The sequence below is a fragment of the Empidonax traillii genome, unplaced genomic scaffold (assembly GCF_003031625.1).
Source record: "Empidonax traillii isolate 1590-97213 ecotype Southwest subspecies unplaced genomic scaffold, ASM303162v1 scaffold257:size1394852, whole genome shotgun sequence".
NCBI classification, from domain to species: Eukaryota; Metazoa; Chordata; class Aves; order Passeriformes; family Tyrannidae; genus Empidonax; species Empidonax traillii.
Window position 1 is genome coordinate 1,279,871 of NW_020955450.1, and position 21,594 is coordinate 1,301,464.

The following is a 21,594-nucleotide window of genomic DNA, read 5'->3' on the forward strand; positions in this document are numbered from 1 at the left end:
AAATTGAGCCTACCCCGTGGTCTGAATTGCTTCATGCTCCCTGTTTGCTCTGTTGCTTATTGCTATTGGCTAATTACATTCCTTGCTATAAGTCTCACCTATTACTAGGTAGCTGCTAGTCAGAAGCCAGCCATATTGTTTGGAACAGGCTATTAACAGGGTCAATTTCAGTCAAATAACTTCTGAAGTTTAAAAATAAGATTTCCAAAGCATTTTCACATGTCATTACAGGAATTAAATTTACTTGTGAGTTAAATTACAAAAGCAAAATATACATGGTTATATATTTTCCCCACTAGATTTTTATTTTAAATACAAGAAATGTATTTTTTTGCAGCCCACATACTGGAACTTTTCTAATACATGACAATTCATTAGAGATTTGCAATAGTTCATAATTAGATTAAAAAGAAGACATGAAATGGGGAAATGTAATTTAAATCTTCCAGATCTTTCTGAATTCACAAATTGTGTGTGTTGCAATATAGGAGAAAACAGTGGTTATAAATTAGCAATGTTTCTTTCTTTAGTGCTTTTTTTCTGAACAGGATTGATTCATTAACATCTGACAGCTGATGTTTTTTGGGCATCAAAACATAAGTCAGAGTCTTCAGTGTAATTCCAGGGATGCACATCAGTGTGACAGAAGTCAGTGACAACCGAAATCCCAGTTGCCAAGAATATACAGGTCTTAAGCTGAGCTGTGTGTGAATTTTCCAGGTCAGGCTCAAGTCATAGTTACACTGTGCAACAACAGATGGGGAAGGTGAGAATTCACTCAGGCAGGTGTTGCTCAAACAGTGAAAGGCAGCAGGGTGTGAGAGGCAGAGTCCTAGCAGCAGTTAGCTGTGTTGTGGCTTTATATCTGCAGAGTTGGCCTGCGCTGGAAGCCCTGCCCTGCTGCAGAGCTGCTCCCTCAGGGGTGGTCCTGTTGCAGCTCTGGCACTACCTCATCTGGTGTCTCCTCATCGCATCCTCTTGCACAGCATGGCCCCGGCCTTTACGAAGCAGAGGAGGAACTCCTCACACATCCCAGTCCCTCCCACAACAAGCCTCTCTGCTGAAGCTTTCCCGGCCCCAAAACCATGCAGATGCCAAAGGACCATCAGCCTGGGCAGGCAGCAGCAGCAGCAGTAGCTGTTGGCTCAGTGGGTGGCTGTGTTCTCTCAGAGGAGCACCCAGCTGCCCCTGTTTGCTGAGGGTGTGACAATAATTGAGGGGTCCGTCTTTCTGCAGTTATTAATGGCTCCTGGTGACCTATGGACTTTCAGTCTGATTTCAATTCACTTTAATGGCTCCCTTAGAGCAGTTATGCTCTTCCCAAGAATCCCTCGTGACTCTTTATGGACATAGGACTGTCCACTGCGGTCTGTTCCAAACTGCACAGCACTTGTGGTTTTGGTCCTCTGTCTTAATAGCAGTGGGGAAAGTGAGGTCTGCTTTAAATTAACTCTGTGACAGACATTCAGCTTTAGAAAGAACAAGGTTGAATGGGTGTTCATCTACCAAATTTAGGAGATAGGCAAAAGTTTGTGGGAATTTCTGGGTGACAAGTGCTTTACAGATGTGATTTATTAACATTAATAGCTTTTTTAATAATTACAGACTGAAGCCTTTACAACAATGTCTGCAATGCAAGCATGGCTGTGATAACCACACTTTTAGGAGATGACAAGTCCTGTTAAACAATTTAGCTGTTTCACATGACCTCTTCCCAGGTTTTTGTCTTGTTAACTCTTGAGTGGGATACACAGTGTAATTGTAAGAGGAGAGAGGGTTAGAAAGAGATGCAGTTCAGTAATTAAAAAGTCCATTAAAAGAGGAATGGTCTCTCACAGTTTCTGCACTCAAGACAACACACCAACCATTTGTTACACAGAGTAAAAGTATAAAAAGACACTTCAGTGTCTTTAGTACTAGTGACCTGCAGACAGGTACACCCTAAGCAAGCATATGCTCATCCAGAAAATGCTCATTTTGAAAAAAAAAATGAAGGAACAATTGAAAAAATAAATATGTTTTGCCTATACAAAATCATGATGGACAACTAGAGATGCAGCAGTACAAGGCTGACCAAGATGTAGGAAATACTTCTGTGGCCTGAGATGGACTGTCCCTCCACGCCTTTGAATGGAGAGGGTAATTACACCATTATTTTGGATGACTTTTATGAGGTTGCATATGATGGAAAAAGACAATAGCTTCCTGAATCCAATTTTCTTCCAATGAAAGGGTAATCACAATCTGTTCCTAAATATTGCTGTGTCCTAGTAATATATAAATTTATTCTTCTATCTGGAGTGCTGAAAATATTGTGCTGCTTCATTACAGAAATTCATAAAATTGTATAAAGTTTCACAAATAGTGTCTTGGAGAGCTGGTGGCTTGGAATAAACAAGCCGTTTTTTTAAAGAAAAACAAGCCAGCTGTAACTGCACAGATGATTTTGCAGCACTGAGCCCTACTTCTCTGCTGAATGGAGTTATAAATTATCTCTGAGCTGTTCTGCTTATAGTAACTCCATCTGTAATCATTCTAGTGTGGTTTCTAAAGGAAATGCATACAAATAAACATGAAAATACTTCCTGTACATGTTGAGAGGAAGATTTCTTGGGATTTATTCGACAGACAACATATAATGAAATCCTTAAATAGTAATTAACTAGCACATTTTGGACAGATTTTTCAAGCAAAACCATGCAAGTGAAACCAGAACAGCATCTGTGCATAAAGCAAAGTCAAACATTTTTCATTTCAAATCAAATATATTTTGGGCTCAGATATGAAGCTTTGGCTTTGGCCCTATACCCAGGGCTTTTTTTATCTGGGGACAGGGGAAGAAGAAAAAAAAGAAAGATGGGAACTTTTTTTTTTTTTTAAAACATTGCTCTCTGGCTTTATCAAAAACAGTTGCTTTGACTGGACTCATTTGAGGAGAGCATCCATTTTACATTGTAAACAGCCACCTCTGAAGCAGATATTTTTAAGCAGTTATTTATAAGAATTGCTTTCAAAGGGCAGTTGATCTCATCTGGAAGAATGTCTAACCCAGGTCAGGAGGGTGAAAGTGCCTGTTGTTCCCCTCAACGTGAAGGAAGATTCATGCAGATGTAGGTCAGCTCCTTCCCCAGCCCAGCATCCTCCTGATTGAAGTGCTTCTCCACATGCCTGATCTTGGAGCTCTCTCTTCAGCCTGGACCAGAAACTGTCAAGTGAGTTTCTTGTAGGAAGAAAGTAACTGTGGACTGCACTGCAGGGGAGCAAGGATCCTTAGTGAGATGAAGGAGGGCAGAACAAGAGAGAACATGATAGAAGTGTTTAAAGTCATGAGTGGCAGAGGATGTAAAGGAGGAAAAAACTGCTCACTGACTTAGCAAAAGAACTAGGGGATATTCAATGAAATATCTAGTGGCAGGTTTCATAGCAAACCAGAGAAGGTATTTCTTCCTGTAACATCTAGATGAGCTGTAGAACTGCTTGCCATACGACACTGTGGTGCTAGAAGTCAGTAGCAGTTCTATTACAGGCTAGAAAAATCAGTGGAAGAAAAATTTCTCTAATGACCAGTAATTCAGCAAGTCCTTGACTTTCAAATTTCTGATAGTCTAGAGCATATTTTGGGCAAGTTGTAACTATATGTGCTTGCACTGCTCTTTCTTAATTACTTTCATTGTTCTGTCTTGTGCTTCTGTTTCTTCATCATCCATCACTAATTACTGTGATCTGGATGGAACATTTATCTGATCCAGGAGAGCTGTCCCTACATGCCAGATGCTAAAATGCAACATGATGAAAGCTAATCCCTACTTCTGTCTCCAGTGCTTGTTTTGTATGTAACATCCGACTGCATCTCACTATGGAACTATTATTATTATTCCTCACTACTGAAAAAAAGCTCCCTTTTCTCCTGACAGTCTTTCCATACAGTCAGTGTAAAGTGTTGATTCATGTCAAGGGGTTAATGAGAAAACTGAATTCTTCATGGATTTAGTTTTAATACTTCCCGTTTCTCCCACTGGTGCCGCCTTCTCTGTGCAGTTTTGGGCATCCAAAGTGGGGCTATGAGGATGGTGAAGGGCCTAGAGGGAAAGCTGTATGAGGAGAGGCTGAAGTCACTTGGTCGGTTCATCCTGGAGAAGAGGAGACTGAGGGGAGACTGAATTCCAGTTACAACTTCCTCGTGAGGGGGAGAGGAGGGGCAGGCTCTGATGTCTTCCCTGTGGTGACCAGTGACAAAACCCACAGGAATGGCCTGAAGTTTTGTCAGGGGAGGTTTAGGCTGGATATCAGGAAAGGTTCTTCACCCAAAGGGTGGTTGGGCACTGAACAGGCTCCCCAGGGAAGTGATCACAGCACCAAGCCTGACAGAGTTCAAGAAGCATTTGGACAACATTCTCAGGTACATGGTGTGACTCTTGGGGCTGTCCTGTCCAAGGCCAGGAGCTGGGCATTGATGGTACTTGTGGGTTCCTTCCAACTCAGTATATTCTATGATTCTATGAACTCTTGAGACCCCATTATAGAAAAAACACATTTCTTCAGATACACTTCATAACTTCTATTTCTTCTCTCCCTACATGGAGAAATATTAGAAACTTTTGAAGATCTGCCTCAATAAAATTAGTATATATAGTAACTTGCAATACATTTTGTACAGGAAATAAAACATGTGCTACATTAATAGGCTTATTTTGAATAAATACTTGAATTTTTTTTTATTTTATTTGAAATTGCGTTTCAAAAAAAATACAAAATTGATTATATAATCAGTTATATTTACATGTAGTCCTACAAATAGCTGCCACTTGGTGCCTTGAGTCTCTAAAACAGAAGTTGAACTGAGAAGATCTGTAGTTCAGAAATTTTTAAGCAAAAAATACACCTTAATTTTTATATTTTCCTTTGTAATCTCAGACTTCTCAGAAGGAAACCACATTGCCAAATTTGACAAGAAAATATTGCAAAGAGGGAGCTGTTCTCAGGCTTCCCTGCATACAGAGTGAAGCAATCAGCTGGCTATAGCACACAGACATCTTCTGTTTTCCCCAGGTGATCTTCATAACATTTGCGTGGTCAAGAGCCCAGTAGTACATGAGGGCTGTTGGGACTATCGTGAACCAGACAAGTGGTTGTGGGCAGCCTTCCCTCGAGAGCTGTTTGTAGGCTGGCTGCTTGCTTCTCTGCAGCTGAACGTGGCTTAGGTTGTGGTTACTGGCTCCTCAAAGCACGGCAGCTGTGGGAGGAAGTTCCACTCCTCTTGGCTGATTGAATGACAGGACAGCAGGGACTTAAACACAAAATTAATCAGTGTGATTTTATAGCCATTTAACCCTCTCCAAACTGCACAGTGGTATCAGATTGGTACAAGATGGTGGTTGGTCATGGCTGGAATCACTGAGATGAAATGAACCCAGAGCAGGCAAGTGGTGGAACCAGGCATGTGCTGCTTAAAACCTTGTCTTTCAGTTCAGTTGTTTCTGAACCTGATGAATTTGCCTTCTGCTGCACAGAGGAGAAAATTTATCCTGAATTAGAAAAGGCATCTGGTGACTGTATTTCAGCCTGCAGCTGTGTCAGTGTTTGTCCCATCACCAAGCCAGGGGCCGCATATTGGACAGAGGCTCCCAGACAAGGAAATACATGTAGTTCAGGCCTTTTACCTTTGAAATGGCCCAGCACTGGCTCTAGCATACTCTCCCCATCTGCCTACCACTGTTCACCTTGTGGTTACTCTCCCTCCTGTTTTAAGTAAACAAAAAGTAAGTCCTGAGCCCACCAACTCTTTGTATGTGAGCTGTGCGGAAGCTCTGTGGAAGAAAAGGCTTCTTTTGCCCTCTTCTTTTCCTTCTCACGTATTTGCATGGGCCTTCCCTAAGGATTTGGGTGTCTCAAATGTAAAGGTCACTTCTGCAGAAGAATGATGTGCAGTGCGTACGGGGCTGTGGTAAAGAGCTTGGGGTAAACACTTCCAGGCATAGGCTGAAATTTCTGCAAGTATATATATTTGTTTTGTAAGTATTTTCACAATTTAGCACCCATCTCGTACAGTCACACGCAAATGTTATCCAAGAGAGTTTTAACTCTGTCTTAAGTTTTCCAATCTCTTTTAATATGTTTCAAATAATAGGCCTGTTTTACAAATGGGAGATCCTTCTAAGGCAAAGTCAAATGATTTGTCAGAACTCCAAAGGACAGCAACAGGATCAGGATTGAACTGAAGTAGTAATGACCCTAACTCAGCACAACTGCTTATTGTCACCTGTGCCTGTCAGCTCTGTGATATAATGTGGAGTCCTTCAGCGTAAAGGGCTGGAGTTTTTACTGAAAAGCTAAATTTTGAGAAAACATCCTGAATGCTTCCTGCAACCCTAACTTCTCTCCATAGACATTTTTAATCTATAGCTTTTTGGCATTATCAGGTACATTTCAGCTCTAGAAGGTGTTGGAGAAAAGTATGTTAGAGCTGTGTCTGACAGTGTTTGTTTTTAATAAGACATCAACAAGGTTTTTTATAACATAAATGTTTCATATAGCAGATAAGCAAAATGCTGTTCAAACTCAAAGCTATTTTGTGGCAACTGTACTGTTCCACTCAGTGAAGAATATAAATGAATATGGGAAAAAGTGATCTAAACCTTTCTGGAGACACAGAAAGATTTCTGTTGAGCTCATTTCTCTGAGTTTTGGGTGAGACCCTTAAAAATGCAGAAATAATCAATTTATCAAATATTTAAATTTACTTATACAGAACCAAGCACATTTTCTCCTCTAGGAGATCTAAGAGCTTGAGTTCAAAAAAGAATCACTGCAGCAATATGAGAAATCTTGTACATATGCTGAAGAATTTTTTTCCTGTAAGTTCAAGTAAATGTAGAATCAACTGAGTGATTATTGAAATTATGCAATATGCCCCCCATAAAACAAACAAGGGAACGTGGTGTTTAGAACAAGATTAATTACAAAGTGTTTGAATAGACAAATATTTGCGTATGTTACTTCTTAGAGATATTTCTAGACAATGTCTTTAAAAACTTATTCTCCAAAGCCAGATTAACCAGGATGTAAAAAGTATGAAATGCCATATGCTTATTTAAGTGAATATGTTATAGCCATTGGCAAACTTGTTTGGTGATTATTTCTTTCAGAGAAGGTCATCCTGTATCATGTGCTTTGTAACAGAGAGATGTTTATGTAATACAATTATCCAAACCACTCAGATGACACCAACCAAGTCAGAAACAGGATTTCTTATGGGTTGCTTATGGATTATTTCTGCATATTATGCAAGACTGCTTATCACAAAATGCTTAAATAGTATTGGGAACAAAGCCCAGCACCCAGAACTCCCTGTCCCACTTGAGCATGGGGCTACATAGACACAGTTTCTCCTATTTTCTTTCTTTCTCTGCAGATTCTTGCATACTTGGCTTTACTGGGGCAGCAGGAGGATAAAAAATTGTCCTTGGAAACTAACTAAAAGCTTATGTCTGGAGCATTCATATGGCAGATTGGAGCTGTGGGTTTCACCTCTCTTGGTTTGGGATCCCCTAGAGCTCTGGTCACAGTCTCTGTGCGATGCTTTTGTCTCCAGATAACTGTACAAACAGTGCATAATGTTATATTAAAGGATGTTGTTAAAGTGGTACAATGGTTCTTAAACACAATTAATGCAATTATAGGGCTTGTGAAAGAAGTCAGGAGTTTCTGTCCTCTGGATTATAGGCATCCTATAGGACTGAAGCCTGCAACTATATAATCTTCCAAACTTGCTTGCTGGTCTACTGATAAAAAGCCATAATGTCTTCACATAGGGATCACTAAGTTCCAAAAAAATGGTGGTCCTTCATACTTACTTTTTATAGTAACTTGTGGGTGACAATCTCAAACACACTGCAAACATTAATCCCAGAGCGTTCAGGGCACTAACGTACATTTTTCTCAATTCACAACAAAGAAACAAGGCAATGCTCAAATGTTATGCCTAGGAAGCAAAATGTGTCAGTTGTCCCAGTGGATATTCTGCCTTGGGGATACCATGTACCTAAAATATGCATATAAATTTTGTACTTTGTAAATTAGTTTAGACTGCATCCATTTTAATGAGGTTTGTAGATAAGACTGAATAGTGAGTTTCTGTCTATTTTTTTAATTTCTGAATTCACCCTTTGGCTCAGTGACTGGCTTCCATTTTATGTGTCTGGAGAGCAAAATGTACTGCCCGAATAACTGTGCTGTTTAATGTTCAAGGCACCTATCTGCTTCCATTAGCCATGCTGAAATTTAAAATTAACAAAAGAGAAGGGGTAAACTATTGTGATCCAGATTTTCGTTTCAGCTACTTTGGCGTAAATTCAGTGATCAAAATTCTAATGAAATTATCTTTTCTTTGATAGTTTTTAAACTGTTGGCCATTTTAACTGTAAACAGATAAAAGCTGAGATAATTCAGGTTTTATCATATTTCTCTCTTTTGCCAAATTAGCTTACTTGAGAAAAGACGAAAAAATTATTAAGAGAAAGTAAGGGCCTGAAACTCTGCATTTTTAAAAAAATAATTAAAAAGTAGTCTTACAGAGGCAGAGTTGCAGGATTTATAATTACAGAGTGGTGGAAGAGTTATTTGGTCTGTATGGAAACTGAAAGTTGATTATTTAGACTCAGAGTTGACAGATGATGAAGTAACAGTAATGAAACCACATCGACTGAAAGTAAAACAGTTAAAGTAGTTTGAAAGGCTTTTACTATACTGATGACATGAGATATTTGATGTCCAAGCTGTTGCCATGTATTCCACAAACTCCAAGTGTTTTCATCCACTTCTTGTCTGTCACATTTATTCATCTTAAGCTATGTTTAACATTCTGCCCATATTTTCTTTGTTTAACTCAAATATTGCTGGACCGAGGTAGTAATTTTGAATTCTGCTCATTATACACTGATGATTTTTTATCACTATTCTGTTCATGTCAGGGAATGATATTTAAATATTGAAGCACAAAAATGTGTGGGAAGTAAGCCTTTTAAAGTCGTCACAGACAGAACTGTTCAAACAAATCACTTTTGCCAGAAATAAGTGACCCCAAACCTTACAGACATTTGGCAAATACTTTTTACCCTTCTAGTGTAGATATTCTTGTGAAACTTCTTAACCCTTTTATCAGTCTACCCAGTTCATACCCCACATTCTTTGAATATTCTTGTAGAAATCCATATGCCTTAGGATTTAGTCAGTGATTTCTCCAAAATGGCTCCTGTAGCTATTATTACGACTGGCCTCTGAGGTGGAGTAACTGAGGTTCCTTTTAATAAATCCCTTGGGGTGAATTAGAGTGGAATGATACTAAATGACCACTGTTTACGTGAGGCAGATTTATTTTTAAACTATTTAATTGCAGCAGAAAGGAGGTATGTGGCTGTTTTGGTTCTTTTCTATAAAAGTATAAAAATACCACGAAAAAATATGTACAGAAAAGAAAGAAGGAGAGGGAAAGGATAAGAGCAGATAGTAGCAAGGAAAGATATCATCACCATCCATGAATCCAGCAATGAGACTCAAATGTTGTGCTTTGTATGTCCATGGTTGGAGTGATCGTCACAGTCTTGATCTGTTGGGGGTGAGGGCCTCCAAAACAAAAAGTTCTTCAGGCTACATACATTCAAGTTAGCCTGGAAATGCCTAAATTGCTCCCCAGGAAGGGAATTCTTCTTGTCTGATGCGACACTGAGGAGCACACACAGTTTTCCCATGAGAGTTCCCAAAGATCAGGGGATGCTTTGAGGCCCTCCAGGGATATGACCACTGTTTGACCCTGCTTTTGTGCTTGCTCTGTATGTTGTGTGGTCACCATGGACCTGAACAGAAAAATTGTCTCCAGAAAGTTGCTGCCCTACTTTCATACAGCCCCCCTTTCCCAGCAAGTCCTGGTAGAGTTTGCCCACTTGACTGATCATCAGCATTTGAGGCACAGCAGTGCATTAACTCCTTACTGCCCAGGCCTCTACAGGTACTTATCTTCCCTCATGTGTTTTTGAACTGCTGGTAAGTGAGAAATTGTCTTCTGAGAGTCCCTGGGGCCATTGACCCATGTATGAGTTTTGGGTCTGTAGAGTGAAGAAGAGTGCTCACCTCCCAAGAGGTAAAAGCCTCACCAGAAGTTTGTTCTCCTGGACAGATTTCGTTTCATACAGGAGTGAAAGGAATGGAGAAGCTCACTCATATCAGTAATCCTCCAGGCCAGCAGACCTACTGCAAATGACAGTAAGCTCAGTGATGAAGCAGTAATAGTGATGCAACCACAGCAGTTTTAGGACACATTGATCTAAAAGAGGACCAGAGCACGGGGAGAGGTATTGTCCTTTATTTATCAGCCCATCTTTATCAGCTGGAAGATGGACACCTCTTTGGATTGCGTCTGCTGTCATTTCTTACCACACCTGATGAAATAGACTCTGAACCTAAAAGGAATGGTCTGCAGGGTGGGGCTTAGCATCAAAAGAGTGCAGTGAGACAGCTCAATCTTCACAAAATGAACTTGATTCATTTTCAGAGTCATCTGTAGATCATATTTATTTACTAATTATGTTGTGTTGTAATAAACTAATGGACATGTTTCAGTATATCTGAGAAACTAGTGCTTTTTTTGGTAACATGTGGATTTTATTAGAAACCCTATTATTAAACTAATGATCAGTACTAGGGAGAGGATTTCAACTGTAGTGCTTTTTACAGTTTACATGGTTTAGCACTGTGATTTACTGAGGTTAGTTGCAAAATACATTTATGATTTTTATCACAATATTTATTTGAAGTTCTATGTGTTGTCCTAATTTCACTAGATAAGTAGTCTGCCATAAGCTGCTTGCACCCTTTAAAGGTGACATAATTTATTAAATGCTTTTCAAATACAAGGCTTTTTAGATTATGTAGTGCATAAAATATTGCATTTACAAGCTCAAACATATGGTATTAATAAGGAATGATGGCTCTAACAATTTCTAACAATTTCCTTTTTTAAATAATGAAACTTTTTTGATTAGGGGCTGAAGATGCCAAGGCAGCCATTCTGTAATCTAACAAACGTGTACAGATGTACTTGAACACATGAGTGAACTCACATGAGTAGAATCTGAATCATCCTTGGACCTATTCCACAAAAGCCTGATCCAAAGTCTATTTAAATCTATAGAAAGATTCCTACAGATTTTGTGTGTTGTTGCTGAGGTCTAAAAGGGATGACTATGGATGTTTCTTTGCAGAAGGCAGGTTATCAACATCTTTAAGAACTAGTGAAATCCTGTCAGGCCAAAACTTCTTTTGGCTTTATTGAGATCAGGATTTTCCCTGTGTGTGTTTAGACAATCAGCTTTACCTGCTTTTTAATGACTGAGAAGTGATGCTGATAAATTTTGAAATTTCATCATGAATAATTGATCTGCAGCTGCATAAAGTATCTCTGACAGTGCACTTCAGTGATATTCTTGCACAATGTTGAGATATTTTAGGGAATGTACACTCATTCTTCATTCAGACATCTATTTTATCTTCAGTCCTTGCTGGGATTCACAGACCAAGTGCTCCTTTCCTTTTCACCTGCAAGCTAATTAATGTCAGTTCTGGTGCCATTAAAAATTGCACGATAGCTAAACATGCTTGCCTAAACAAGTATAAATCTTGGTTCAAATCTATTCTCTGCCCTGAACTTGCATCTCCCATGTCCAAGGAAGCAGCCTGGACTCCTGTGAATGGGGATGATCTATGATTAAAGCTGTCCTAATTGCTATCAGATGTTTAAGTATTCCCTGAAATGCTTTTGGGAGTGTAGATCTTCCTTCTTCATGGCTGAGTACTCCAGAAGCACAAAACTTGAGATTTATTTAGACATTGGGTAATTTGTTCTCCATTTACTTTCTTTCTCCCCACTCCAAAATAATTATTAGCTATTCCAGAGAGGGCTCAAAAAGAGAGGTTTTTGGGTCTTTTCTCCCTCTGGCTAAGCAGTTTGAGTACTCCTCCAGGATACAAGGTTTAGGACTCTTAACAGAGGAGAGCTGCAGAATTAGCAGCTACTATCATTGCTAGATTGAACAAATTCAGGTACCAGCAGTGAATGGCTGACATCAAGCTGTCACTGGGGCTGATAAGAAATGAGAAGGAATCCTGTTTTCCTTCATAATGAAAACAAGCATACAAACTGAAAAGGAGGGACTTCAAGCTAATATTGTTTCATTTTCTAACTATTCTACTCCTACTTAATAGTTTACTCTTTTGGGGGGTTGGTTTGTTTGGGGGCAAGGGGGAGAAACGAGGCCATAAGGGTTTTCTTTTCTGTAAATTTTGTCATCTGACTTCTATTTTAAAAATACAAACTTTTTTTCCTTTCCTGCAGGTCCTGTTGCCACCATATGATGATCCTGTGAATGGAGCTGCTAAAGATCCACCACCACCTTATGTGTCAGCATAAGTGAGAGTGCTGTGTCCCTAGGGAGTATAGCTTTACTTTTCAGACATTTGAGCAATAGTTTGATAATTTCACTTCCAGGATATAACCTCTGTGGGTTATACATTGCTGTTTTGCTGACATATTGAAACCTAAATTTGATTATTGAAACCTAAATAATGATTATTATTCTGTAGATAGTTTTAATAACTTGCTGCAACTACAGTAGTGTGAACCGGTTTCAGAACAATTCTGGGTAGCGCTAAGGTTACAATATTCACTGAATAGCTTTTTCACCCTGTCTGACATGCAGTGCTAGAGAACATAGAACTTTGCATTCTCAATCAGATTCAGAGTGTAACTTTATTTTTTTTATTTGAAAAACTTCCAAAGCATTACGAATTTATTTCTCAGATGCCCACTTTCACCTTCAGAATACAGACCAAGTCAAAAAAAGCAACATTCCAGTTCATTCCTGTTTTACAAGAATTTATGAAGTTACGAAGGATGATGATTGCAAGAAGGACGAGTCTTAATCACTATTCTCATCAACCTGCCTAATGGGAAGCAAATTTAATTGGGAAGGATAAATATGGGAAATGGGAGTAGAGAAAGTGCTCTGTGATGCGTAACAAGCCAGAACCTGTGGTCTACGTGGGCTCACTTTGTACCAGCCTGTAACCATTCTAATTTAAAAAAAAAAAAAAAAAGAGTTCTTAACAAATTCTGATAACTTTCTTTTCCTGCCTACACACCTTTTTCCTCCCCACTAACTTCACAAAGAGCACTTTGAGGTCTCAAAATCCCTGCTTTTAAAATCACATGGTTAGGTGACAAAGCTGTGTCCTTCGCACTTAATATGCAAATGTTTTCCCATTGGAATGTGCCTGTAAATATTGCAATGTTCTGATGAGTGTAAATTAAATTATGCAGATTCTAAGATAAATGTTCCTAACATGTGGGGAACTTATGCATGTAACTTCCTGGAGCATTAGCAGATATGTTTTACATGTTTATCATATATATCAGTGTGCGGATTTTAGATTTCTTTTATGACTGAACTGGTTTGTGCTGAGAATCTTTGTCATGGGACTCATCCATCCACGAGTGCTTTTGTGAGGTATTTATTTCTTCTCCAGAGAAGTGCCTCCTGCACATGTAGCTTTTAGTTGCTGATGAAGGTTCTACTTTTAATTGAAAAGGAAAAGGAAAAGGGAGTATAATGTGTGTCTCTACCTCTCATTGTTTCCCACTGTGTTGTCGTCTCTGCATTTGGGGTGATTGAACAGGCTGAAGCTAAAATGATGCCATTGCACAGTGCCCCAGGTAAAGGGCAGTGCAGAGCTGAGCTGCAGTTTGGAGGAGCACCAGAAGACACCAAGGTGCCATTTCTCCTGTGGCTGGGCTGGCACGTGAGTCTACAGCCTTCCTAAGGAGGACACCCATTCTCACCCTCAGTGCATTGACTCCATTCTGCAGACTAAAGAAATATAGAACTTTTCCTGCCTTTTTCTGGAAAAGAATTTTCCAGGGGAACACAGGACCGACAGCTTCTTTTCACAGAGATTGCAACTATGACCTGTTCTTGCACAACCAGGGAAGCGAAGGACAGACTCTTTCTGCCTGTCTCTTCCACACCCCTGGGAAAAGGCAGGTCCCCATCTCCTTCTTGGAATTTTAGTTCAGGGTTCATCTACTCTGAAATCAAACTAAACAATGCATTTGAATGAACCAGTCCTCCATTTGAATGAAGTCCATCCATTGATCTTTATCACAGTCCTATTTTTTCCTTCTGAATAACTCCATGTACTCTTATTACAGGTATCTTTGGGAATTAATCTGAATTGGGGGTTGGGCTGGCTGGCTGGGCTTCTGAGCTTCATTTTCATTCATTCTTGGTAGATTTGTGAAGGATTTCAAACAGTCATCTGTTTGAGAAGAGCTGGTTGTAAATATATCGCATCTGTGTGTACAAACTTCTCTACAATAAAAGGGTGTTTCTTCAAGACTATGGAAATAATTTTTGATGGTCTTCCAAACACAAACATACACTAAATCCTGTCCAATCAATCTGTCATGGCAGGATTTTCTCTGTAGAGGACCTAAGCAACAGTTTTTCAGTCCACTCACCAGTCCATTCACCAGTTTCCCTCCATACTGTATAAATGGAGAAAAGGACAGTAAGTTCTATAATTTATTGCACAGTAAGACCAAGAGATAATTCAAGGGTTTAGTTTATTGTCCAGAACAGCTTTCTAGGTTTGATGAAGTGTGTGATATAGAACAGGGCTAAATTGAGCTACACTGAAAGCCGAGACTTCTTTTTCTCCACATCATAGTAGGGATAATGTTGTGCTAATTCACATGAGTTTGCTTTAGACTTTAGCTTGTCTTAATAAAGGCTCAAGACTTCTTCACACACCCCATATGTGCATAAGTGCGAGTACAATGTGTCCTGCCAGAGCTCCTCTTGGATTTGGTCCACTATGAGTTAAAGAAGGCAGGAAGGTTATAGTATCAAAACCATGGCATTCTCGCACACACAGTAAATACCTGGGTTGGAGGTAACAGATAATGTAATATAAGTTCAGTTCTGGTGACATATCAGAGGATCCCCCTGAGAGATTAGTTCCCCCACTCATAAAGAAAAAAGGAGATTCTGTGGGTTACATGAAGAGGCACAAACTCCAGCTGAAGGGTTTTTATCCTCAGATGTTGAATTCATTCTCGATTTCCATGTCTAATCCTGAAGAACTCACACCACAGCTTTTCTATAATTCATTTTTAATAGTCATCTGTGACACAGAAACCCATTAAAAACTTGGCTTCTTAAGTTTCTGTGCTTTGGGAACTGCTTGCTCCTAACTGTGCTTTTTCCAGTATTCCTTGCATTTTTTCCTTTCTCCCAGATATTAGGAGCATGTGCTTACTGAAGTTCTCTCCTTTTTTCAAATCTGAAACTCTAATATAGCAGTTTTATTAATAATTTTTAGTAACTTGGGACTTTTATTAATAATTTTTAGTAACTTGGAAAGAAAATATAACGAAATATAAGAAAATAAATGATGACATGGACCATCATAAATATGGGGCCAAAACTAGCAAGCAGGAATCTAAACTTTGATAGTATCGGAAATATAAGTAGGTCTTTTGCAGAAACCTCTTTAAAAAAAAGAAATAATCTGTTACAAGGCATTGCAGGCTTCACAAATCCTACACATGCTAAGGCACAAAGGCTGTTTCATCTGTGCCTGTTGGTTTTATTCCTGATTGAACAATGCAGTTTCCCTTCAATGTACACTCATCTATACATTGTAATGGAGAAAGCAAAGAAGAATTTGTAGTGGCGACCCAACAGTGTGGCACTCGTGCTTGTAAGTACATTAAATTTTCTAAAACAATTATTAACAAACATTATTTTAGGTGTTAGACTGTCCGTACTTTGGGAAAACATCTGGTGGGTAAAAACAATCCAGACTTGATATGTTAGCAAAGGGCATGTCAGATCAGTTTACAGCCAGAGAAAAGCTTGGCAAGGAAGCAGAGGAAATGATAACTGGTCAACAAATTCCAAACAAATTCCAAATTCTGTGCTTTCATAATAGGGCATTTCTCACCACTAGCCTGTTGGCTAAAGTATAGCAGCTAGGGACACCGTGGACAATTTTGGCAAATTTTTGCTAGTATCAACAAGTTCTCACACTGATGCTTGGAATGTTCAAGATGGAAGATTTGGCTACTGCTAAAGGCAGAATGGAAAGAGGAGCAGCAACAGGAACAGAACATAGGAGGGCAACGTTCATGTATGTCCTTTAAGCAGCAGAGATGCCATTGCTTTGATGAGTTCACTGCTACAATATTGATTGGCTTATGTGCTCTTTCATTTCCTTTGCTATAGTCTGGAGGAAATATAGGAAATATAATCTGTTATATTAGCTGTTAGACTAGCTCTGTTTCACAATTTTAGGAATTGTGATGGATGGATTTTTTTATGGATGATGCCTTGTTCTTACTTGTTATAAGGCAAAGACATCTACAGATTTATATTTCTAAACCAAAAGGAGTATTGGTTAAATTCCTGCCAAACTATCTAGTGAGATGGAAGACTCCAAGCTGCTCCTCTGGAGCTAACTTATATCTTTAGAGACTGCTCTTCATAGATGTTCTCATCGCAGAGGCTGCTCTCTTTAGATGCTGCTTCTCTGGGGCCAGGTTATATCCTTCCCATTTATCTGTCTCTATTAGCTGCAGAAACTTCAGTCAGATACCACAAAAAAGCATTTCTTGCAAAAATTCAGTACCTATGACTACGGAGATGTTTGAGCCCTATCTCAGTTCCCAGCTCTGAGAATCCAAAACAGCAGCCTTAGCTGTTTAAAGGGAGGCTTGGCTCTGATAAATCAGGATTAGCGTTCTTTCAGAGAAAGACTCTGGTATTTGTAGATGATGTCTCCACGCCCATGGATTTGACCCATAATGGTTCTGCAATGTGGCCAGTTTTTCAGCTGAATAGCTCAGCAGGGTGTGGAAGACAGACCTGTGACCTTCTGCCTGCAGCCTGCATCTACCTACAGCAGAAGATACTCCCCTCTACCATGGGGAGTGAAAGTGTCATTATCACCCAGCCAGTAAATACGAAGGTATTTCAAAGCAAAAAGGCAGTTCTACAACTATACCCTAAACAACCAACTACAACAGTAGTTTATTTTAATAAAGAATTTCTGTGAAATTCAATGCAGTAAATTACCTTTTTTCTTTCTTTCAGATTATTCAAACCTTTCAGACAGAAGAGTTTTTGGAAAGTAATGAAATGTTTGTACTTTGTAGCCAGAACTGGACTTAACTAATTAGTGTGAGCGGAGGACACAGGGTCACTCAGAGGAATAAACAGCAAGGAGATGAATCAGGGCTGCAGCAGGGCTGGCTACTTGGCTTACATGAGAAGCTTGCTAGCCAGCAGGGACAGAGAAGCTGTGAAGCTACTCAGAGAGAGGGAGCTGCAGCACAGCAGATTCTCTGCAGGCATTTCAGAGTACTTCTGTTTGCTCTTTGAGGTCAGCATGACCAGCAATAGCAGAGATGAGCCACACACAGCTTTTTAGCCCAGAACCTGGGCTCTGTTACAATATCTAAGTGCATCCTGCTAATAATTTTAACAGGCTTCTGTTTTAATATAAATTTTGCCCAGGTATCTGAATATTTCTGGTTTTTGAAGGTTTTTTGTTGGTGGTTGGTTTTTTTTTTTTAGATTCCTTCTTTTCCATGTAATATTGAAACTATTTCCTTCTCCAAAGCTCCCCATTGAAGTCCTTCCCTGAGAGCAGGGGCAAGCATGCAATTAGAGACAGAGGTCCAACATGGGTAGACTTTTAGCATCAAATCTTCTGAGCACATTTAGTGCCAGGATTGGTAAGTTCTTCAAAATACAGATACCATTCTGATGAGATATGTTCTACTTTATGGATGGCAGATCTTTCAGCCTTCTCTCTGTGCCAGAGGCAAGCACAAACAGGTACTCTGTCTCTTATGGACTGGACAGACAATTACCTTTACATTTATGTTTTGTGTATGACCAGGACACCAGTTTAAGACCAATAGGTAAACAATAAATTACTGGACACTCTGGGAGATGGATACTATTTATATGAATGTGGTCATTCTTGGCAGTATCAAATGCACTCACCTGGGGCAGCAAGGGCAGTGAAAGTGAAGGAACAAAGGCAAAAGCTGGCAATTAGTTGCAAATACTTATATTTTGTGAGTTTATAAAGTCTTGTTTCCATCAAATCATTAGAAAAATGGAATGAGTTTCATGTCCCTCTTTGCATTAGAAACAAGGATGAAATTAGCTATATAATTGCACAATCCAGCTTAAATTTCCTGCTATTGTGAGATGCTGCTGTTTTGCTTCTTATAAGGAAAAAGCAACTATAGAAATTAAAAATGCTTTTGAAGAACCAGACTATTTGATACAGTAGTTTTAGGGGTTTATTTCTTAAAAAATACTGAAGTTTGCTTTTTTTAATGCTAATGTTTTCCTTTTAAATACAAATATTTAGTCAAGGTGTCTGTGGCCACATGTTCATCTCAGGATCTTGCTGGTTTCTGTTTCAAATGTAGATTTTCTGTGTGATTTTTTATCCTGTGAATTGTCAGGGGGAAAAAAGCCCAAAGCACAACATAATACATCACTATCTTTGGTTGCCTTTTCCTCTCTTTGCAATTCAATTTTTCAGCCTGGTTCTGACACAGTAGTTTGAACAAATAAGGTTCAAATAAGGGTAACGTATCTGAACAGACACTGTAAACACTCCAGGGGACTAGAAAAGTAGACCCCCTGTGAAAAAGGGAAGCTCAGGAAAACTCCTTTGTTAAGTGTTGCACTCCTGTTAGGACCGAGCATCAGAACACATACAGTTCCAGGATTGCCACTGTGCAGCTGTAGAGCAGCAACATTAAATGTGAGCTGCCTTATCTGTAGCCCTTTACAAGAGGCTGAACAGGCAGCAGAGTCCCAGTTGAGCCAGGACCAGTTCATTTTACATGAGCAGCCAGAGGATGAGCTACAAAAGGAGGTGTCTGAGAAAAGGAAGGAGGTAAATGTTTGAGGAAATACAGCTTTGTCTCAGGGGTTCTGAGACCAGGTAGGTCACAAGCTGTGAAAGTTTCAAGATGTGATCCCTGATTGTGTTTGGGATGTCTGCACACACCTAACATGGTATCTTTTCTGGCCATGAGCTAGGTCACTACTTAGCTCACATTCCTTCTACTAGTTCCTTTTTCAATCATAAATTTCCTCTGTGGCAATGCTTTTCTGAAATGCAGACAAATTAGATCTACTGCATCTCCTTTGCCTAAACAAAAAAACCCAAAACAAGCAGAGGTTAGATGAGCATAACTTAATGCTGAGAAACTAATCCTACATTTGTCACCTGTTCATGTTTTGCAACATCTTTAATTATTTTTTTGTTTCAATGTTTGTTTTGAAGTCTTTACTACAACTTGGATCAGAATAAAAGCTGAGAGGGCATTTGTACAAATCATGATGGTCTAAGGTATTTATTACTTTTCAACTTGGTATAACACCTGTGCTGGGATGGAAATTGTCTTTTCCCCTTGATGGGAATGTGTTTTGAGGTGCATGTCTCCCTTGACTGTAGTTCTTGCAGCTCTTGCTTATTATCCTGCCTTTGTCTGTATTGACTGCAAAAAAGTATTTTTAGATAGCAAAAATTTTAGGACTGGTTAGACAAGTAGAAGCACGACAGGTTTCTCAAAGGCCTAGATAGACATTTTGTTAGTTTCTGTTGCAAACAAGAAAAATTAAGATCTTAGTAAAAAAAAAAAAAAAGTTTGAAATAAATACATTAAAATGGTTGTTAGAGCAATAAAAATTGTATGGCTTTTGTCAGTGGAGGAATTCAGCTTTTGATTTATTGACATGCAAGGTTTGAAGTGCTTATAAACAAGATCATAATGTTGTTGTACTAAGTGTCTCTATTAGTGTGCAGAAAAATCAAGCCATATTTTTTAAATCACTTTAAAAGTTTGTATCCAACAGCCTTGTGATTGTAACTGTGGGATGTATATGTAATACTAACCCAGCACTAACCCATAGGTTTTATAAACCACACTGTACTGTAATTAATCAAGCAGAGTTTGCAATGAATATGCAAATTGGAGCCTATCAATGGAAGCACCAGTCTTAATTATATAATTAGAAGAGATGGCCTTTCCTGGGCCCAGTGCTCACTGAAATGAAAGTCTCCATTGACTCCTGGAGTGCTGGATCAGCAGGTATTTGGTATCTTAAAAAAAATAGAATGCCAGTTCCTTATAGTTACAGTGGGTTTTTCAGATTTCCTACAATTCCTTGAAAGCAAAGCTGTATCAATCTTTTCTTTCTCTACTATTTTTCCTAAAACAAAGACAGGACACTTTTTTTTTTTTTTTTTTTTTTTTTTTTTTTTTTTTTTTTTTTTTTTTTTTTTTTTTTTTTTTTTTTTTTTTTTTTTTTGCTAAGATGTCTGTTGTGGTTCAAACTACTGTCATGTAAAGCAGGTATGTTGCAGTTGGTCAGTAGTTGTCAATTACCTTATGATTCTCCATTTTTATCACATAAAATCACTTAAATAAAAGATAAGCATATAGGGTTCAAGGCTAAATCTAATCTTCTTTCCTGAAGAAGTGGATAGGTAATATAATCTATCTCATCATTCCCCTAAAAACATTATCCTTTTGCTACATCCACAAGCATGTTCTACTTAAGATGTGCTCTTTTTCCTTTACTGTTTTGAGTGTCTCTTCCTATATCTAGCCACCTGCTTGACAGTTGCATGATCCTAATTTGTACATGGTACATCATATAGCCTCAAAAAAGAAATTAAGAGAGATATTTTGAAAACACATACTGTTTTCTTACATGACTTCTTTGTGTTCAGCTGCCACTTTCCATAATTCCAGGAACATGTTGCTGATTAAAAGCAAATTCAGTAAAGACTCAAACAAAGATTTAATGACAAAGTGTTTATTTCTCACTGGTGGTAAAAAGTACCATTCTTAGTGTTAGTGATGGATCAATGATACATGAATTGCACGGTTCTGTTTGCAGTTCACTATTTGGGAACCTCATTATATGAAGGTAAAACCAGGGGAATTGAAACAGAACAAAGGGTTTGAAGGACTTTGTAAAGAGCTTGCACTTTTTTCCGACACTTCCCTGTTGATTTTGCTGTGTTTCCAGATTTATGAGGATTAGAATCTTGACTGGGTTTGTACCTAATTCTAAGAATCACGTCATATTCTCAAGGCATGGCTGGACATAGAGGCTCAGATCAGCCCTTTTTGCCTTGCTGTCTCTGTACCATTGCAGACTTCCATTTTTCTGGTTGCCATGGATAGCAGCTGAAGTCACCCTCAATGGATTAGAGAAACGGACAGAATGTAAACGTTTTGATTGCTGAGGCCCAGATATTGCAATTAACAAAGTTCTTCCTACCGAAATTCTCTTGGAAACTCCATCTGACTCTTTAAGACGTTTCATAAGAAGATGAGAACTCTCGCAGCGGGTACCTGAAAATCAAGCATTTACCTTACATATAGGTTACGTATTTTCTTCATTTTCCTCACAACTGTGTGGCAGTTTATGATTACTGTCC

General features: G+C 38.9%; 1 protein-coding gene across 1 annotated transcript in view; it reads left to right on the plus strand.

The window, feature by feature from the left end:
• The window catches only part of LAPTM4B (lysosomal protein transmembrane 4 beta), a 56,511-nt gene extending 42,058 nt beyond the window's left edge, over positions 1-14,453 (plus strand). The window contains exon 7 of the mRNA XM_027889269.1: positions 12,386-14,453. Coding sequence (XP_027745070.1) covers positions 12,386-12,460 — 75 coding nt within the window. The 3' untranslated portion in view covers positions 12,461-14,453. The remainder of the gene's footprint in view (positions 1-12,385) is intronic.
• Positions 14,454-21,594: the final 7,141 nt, after the last annotated feature.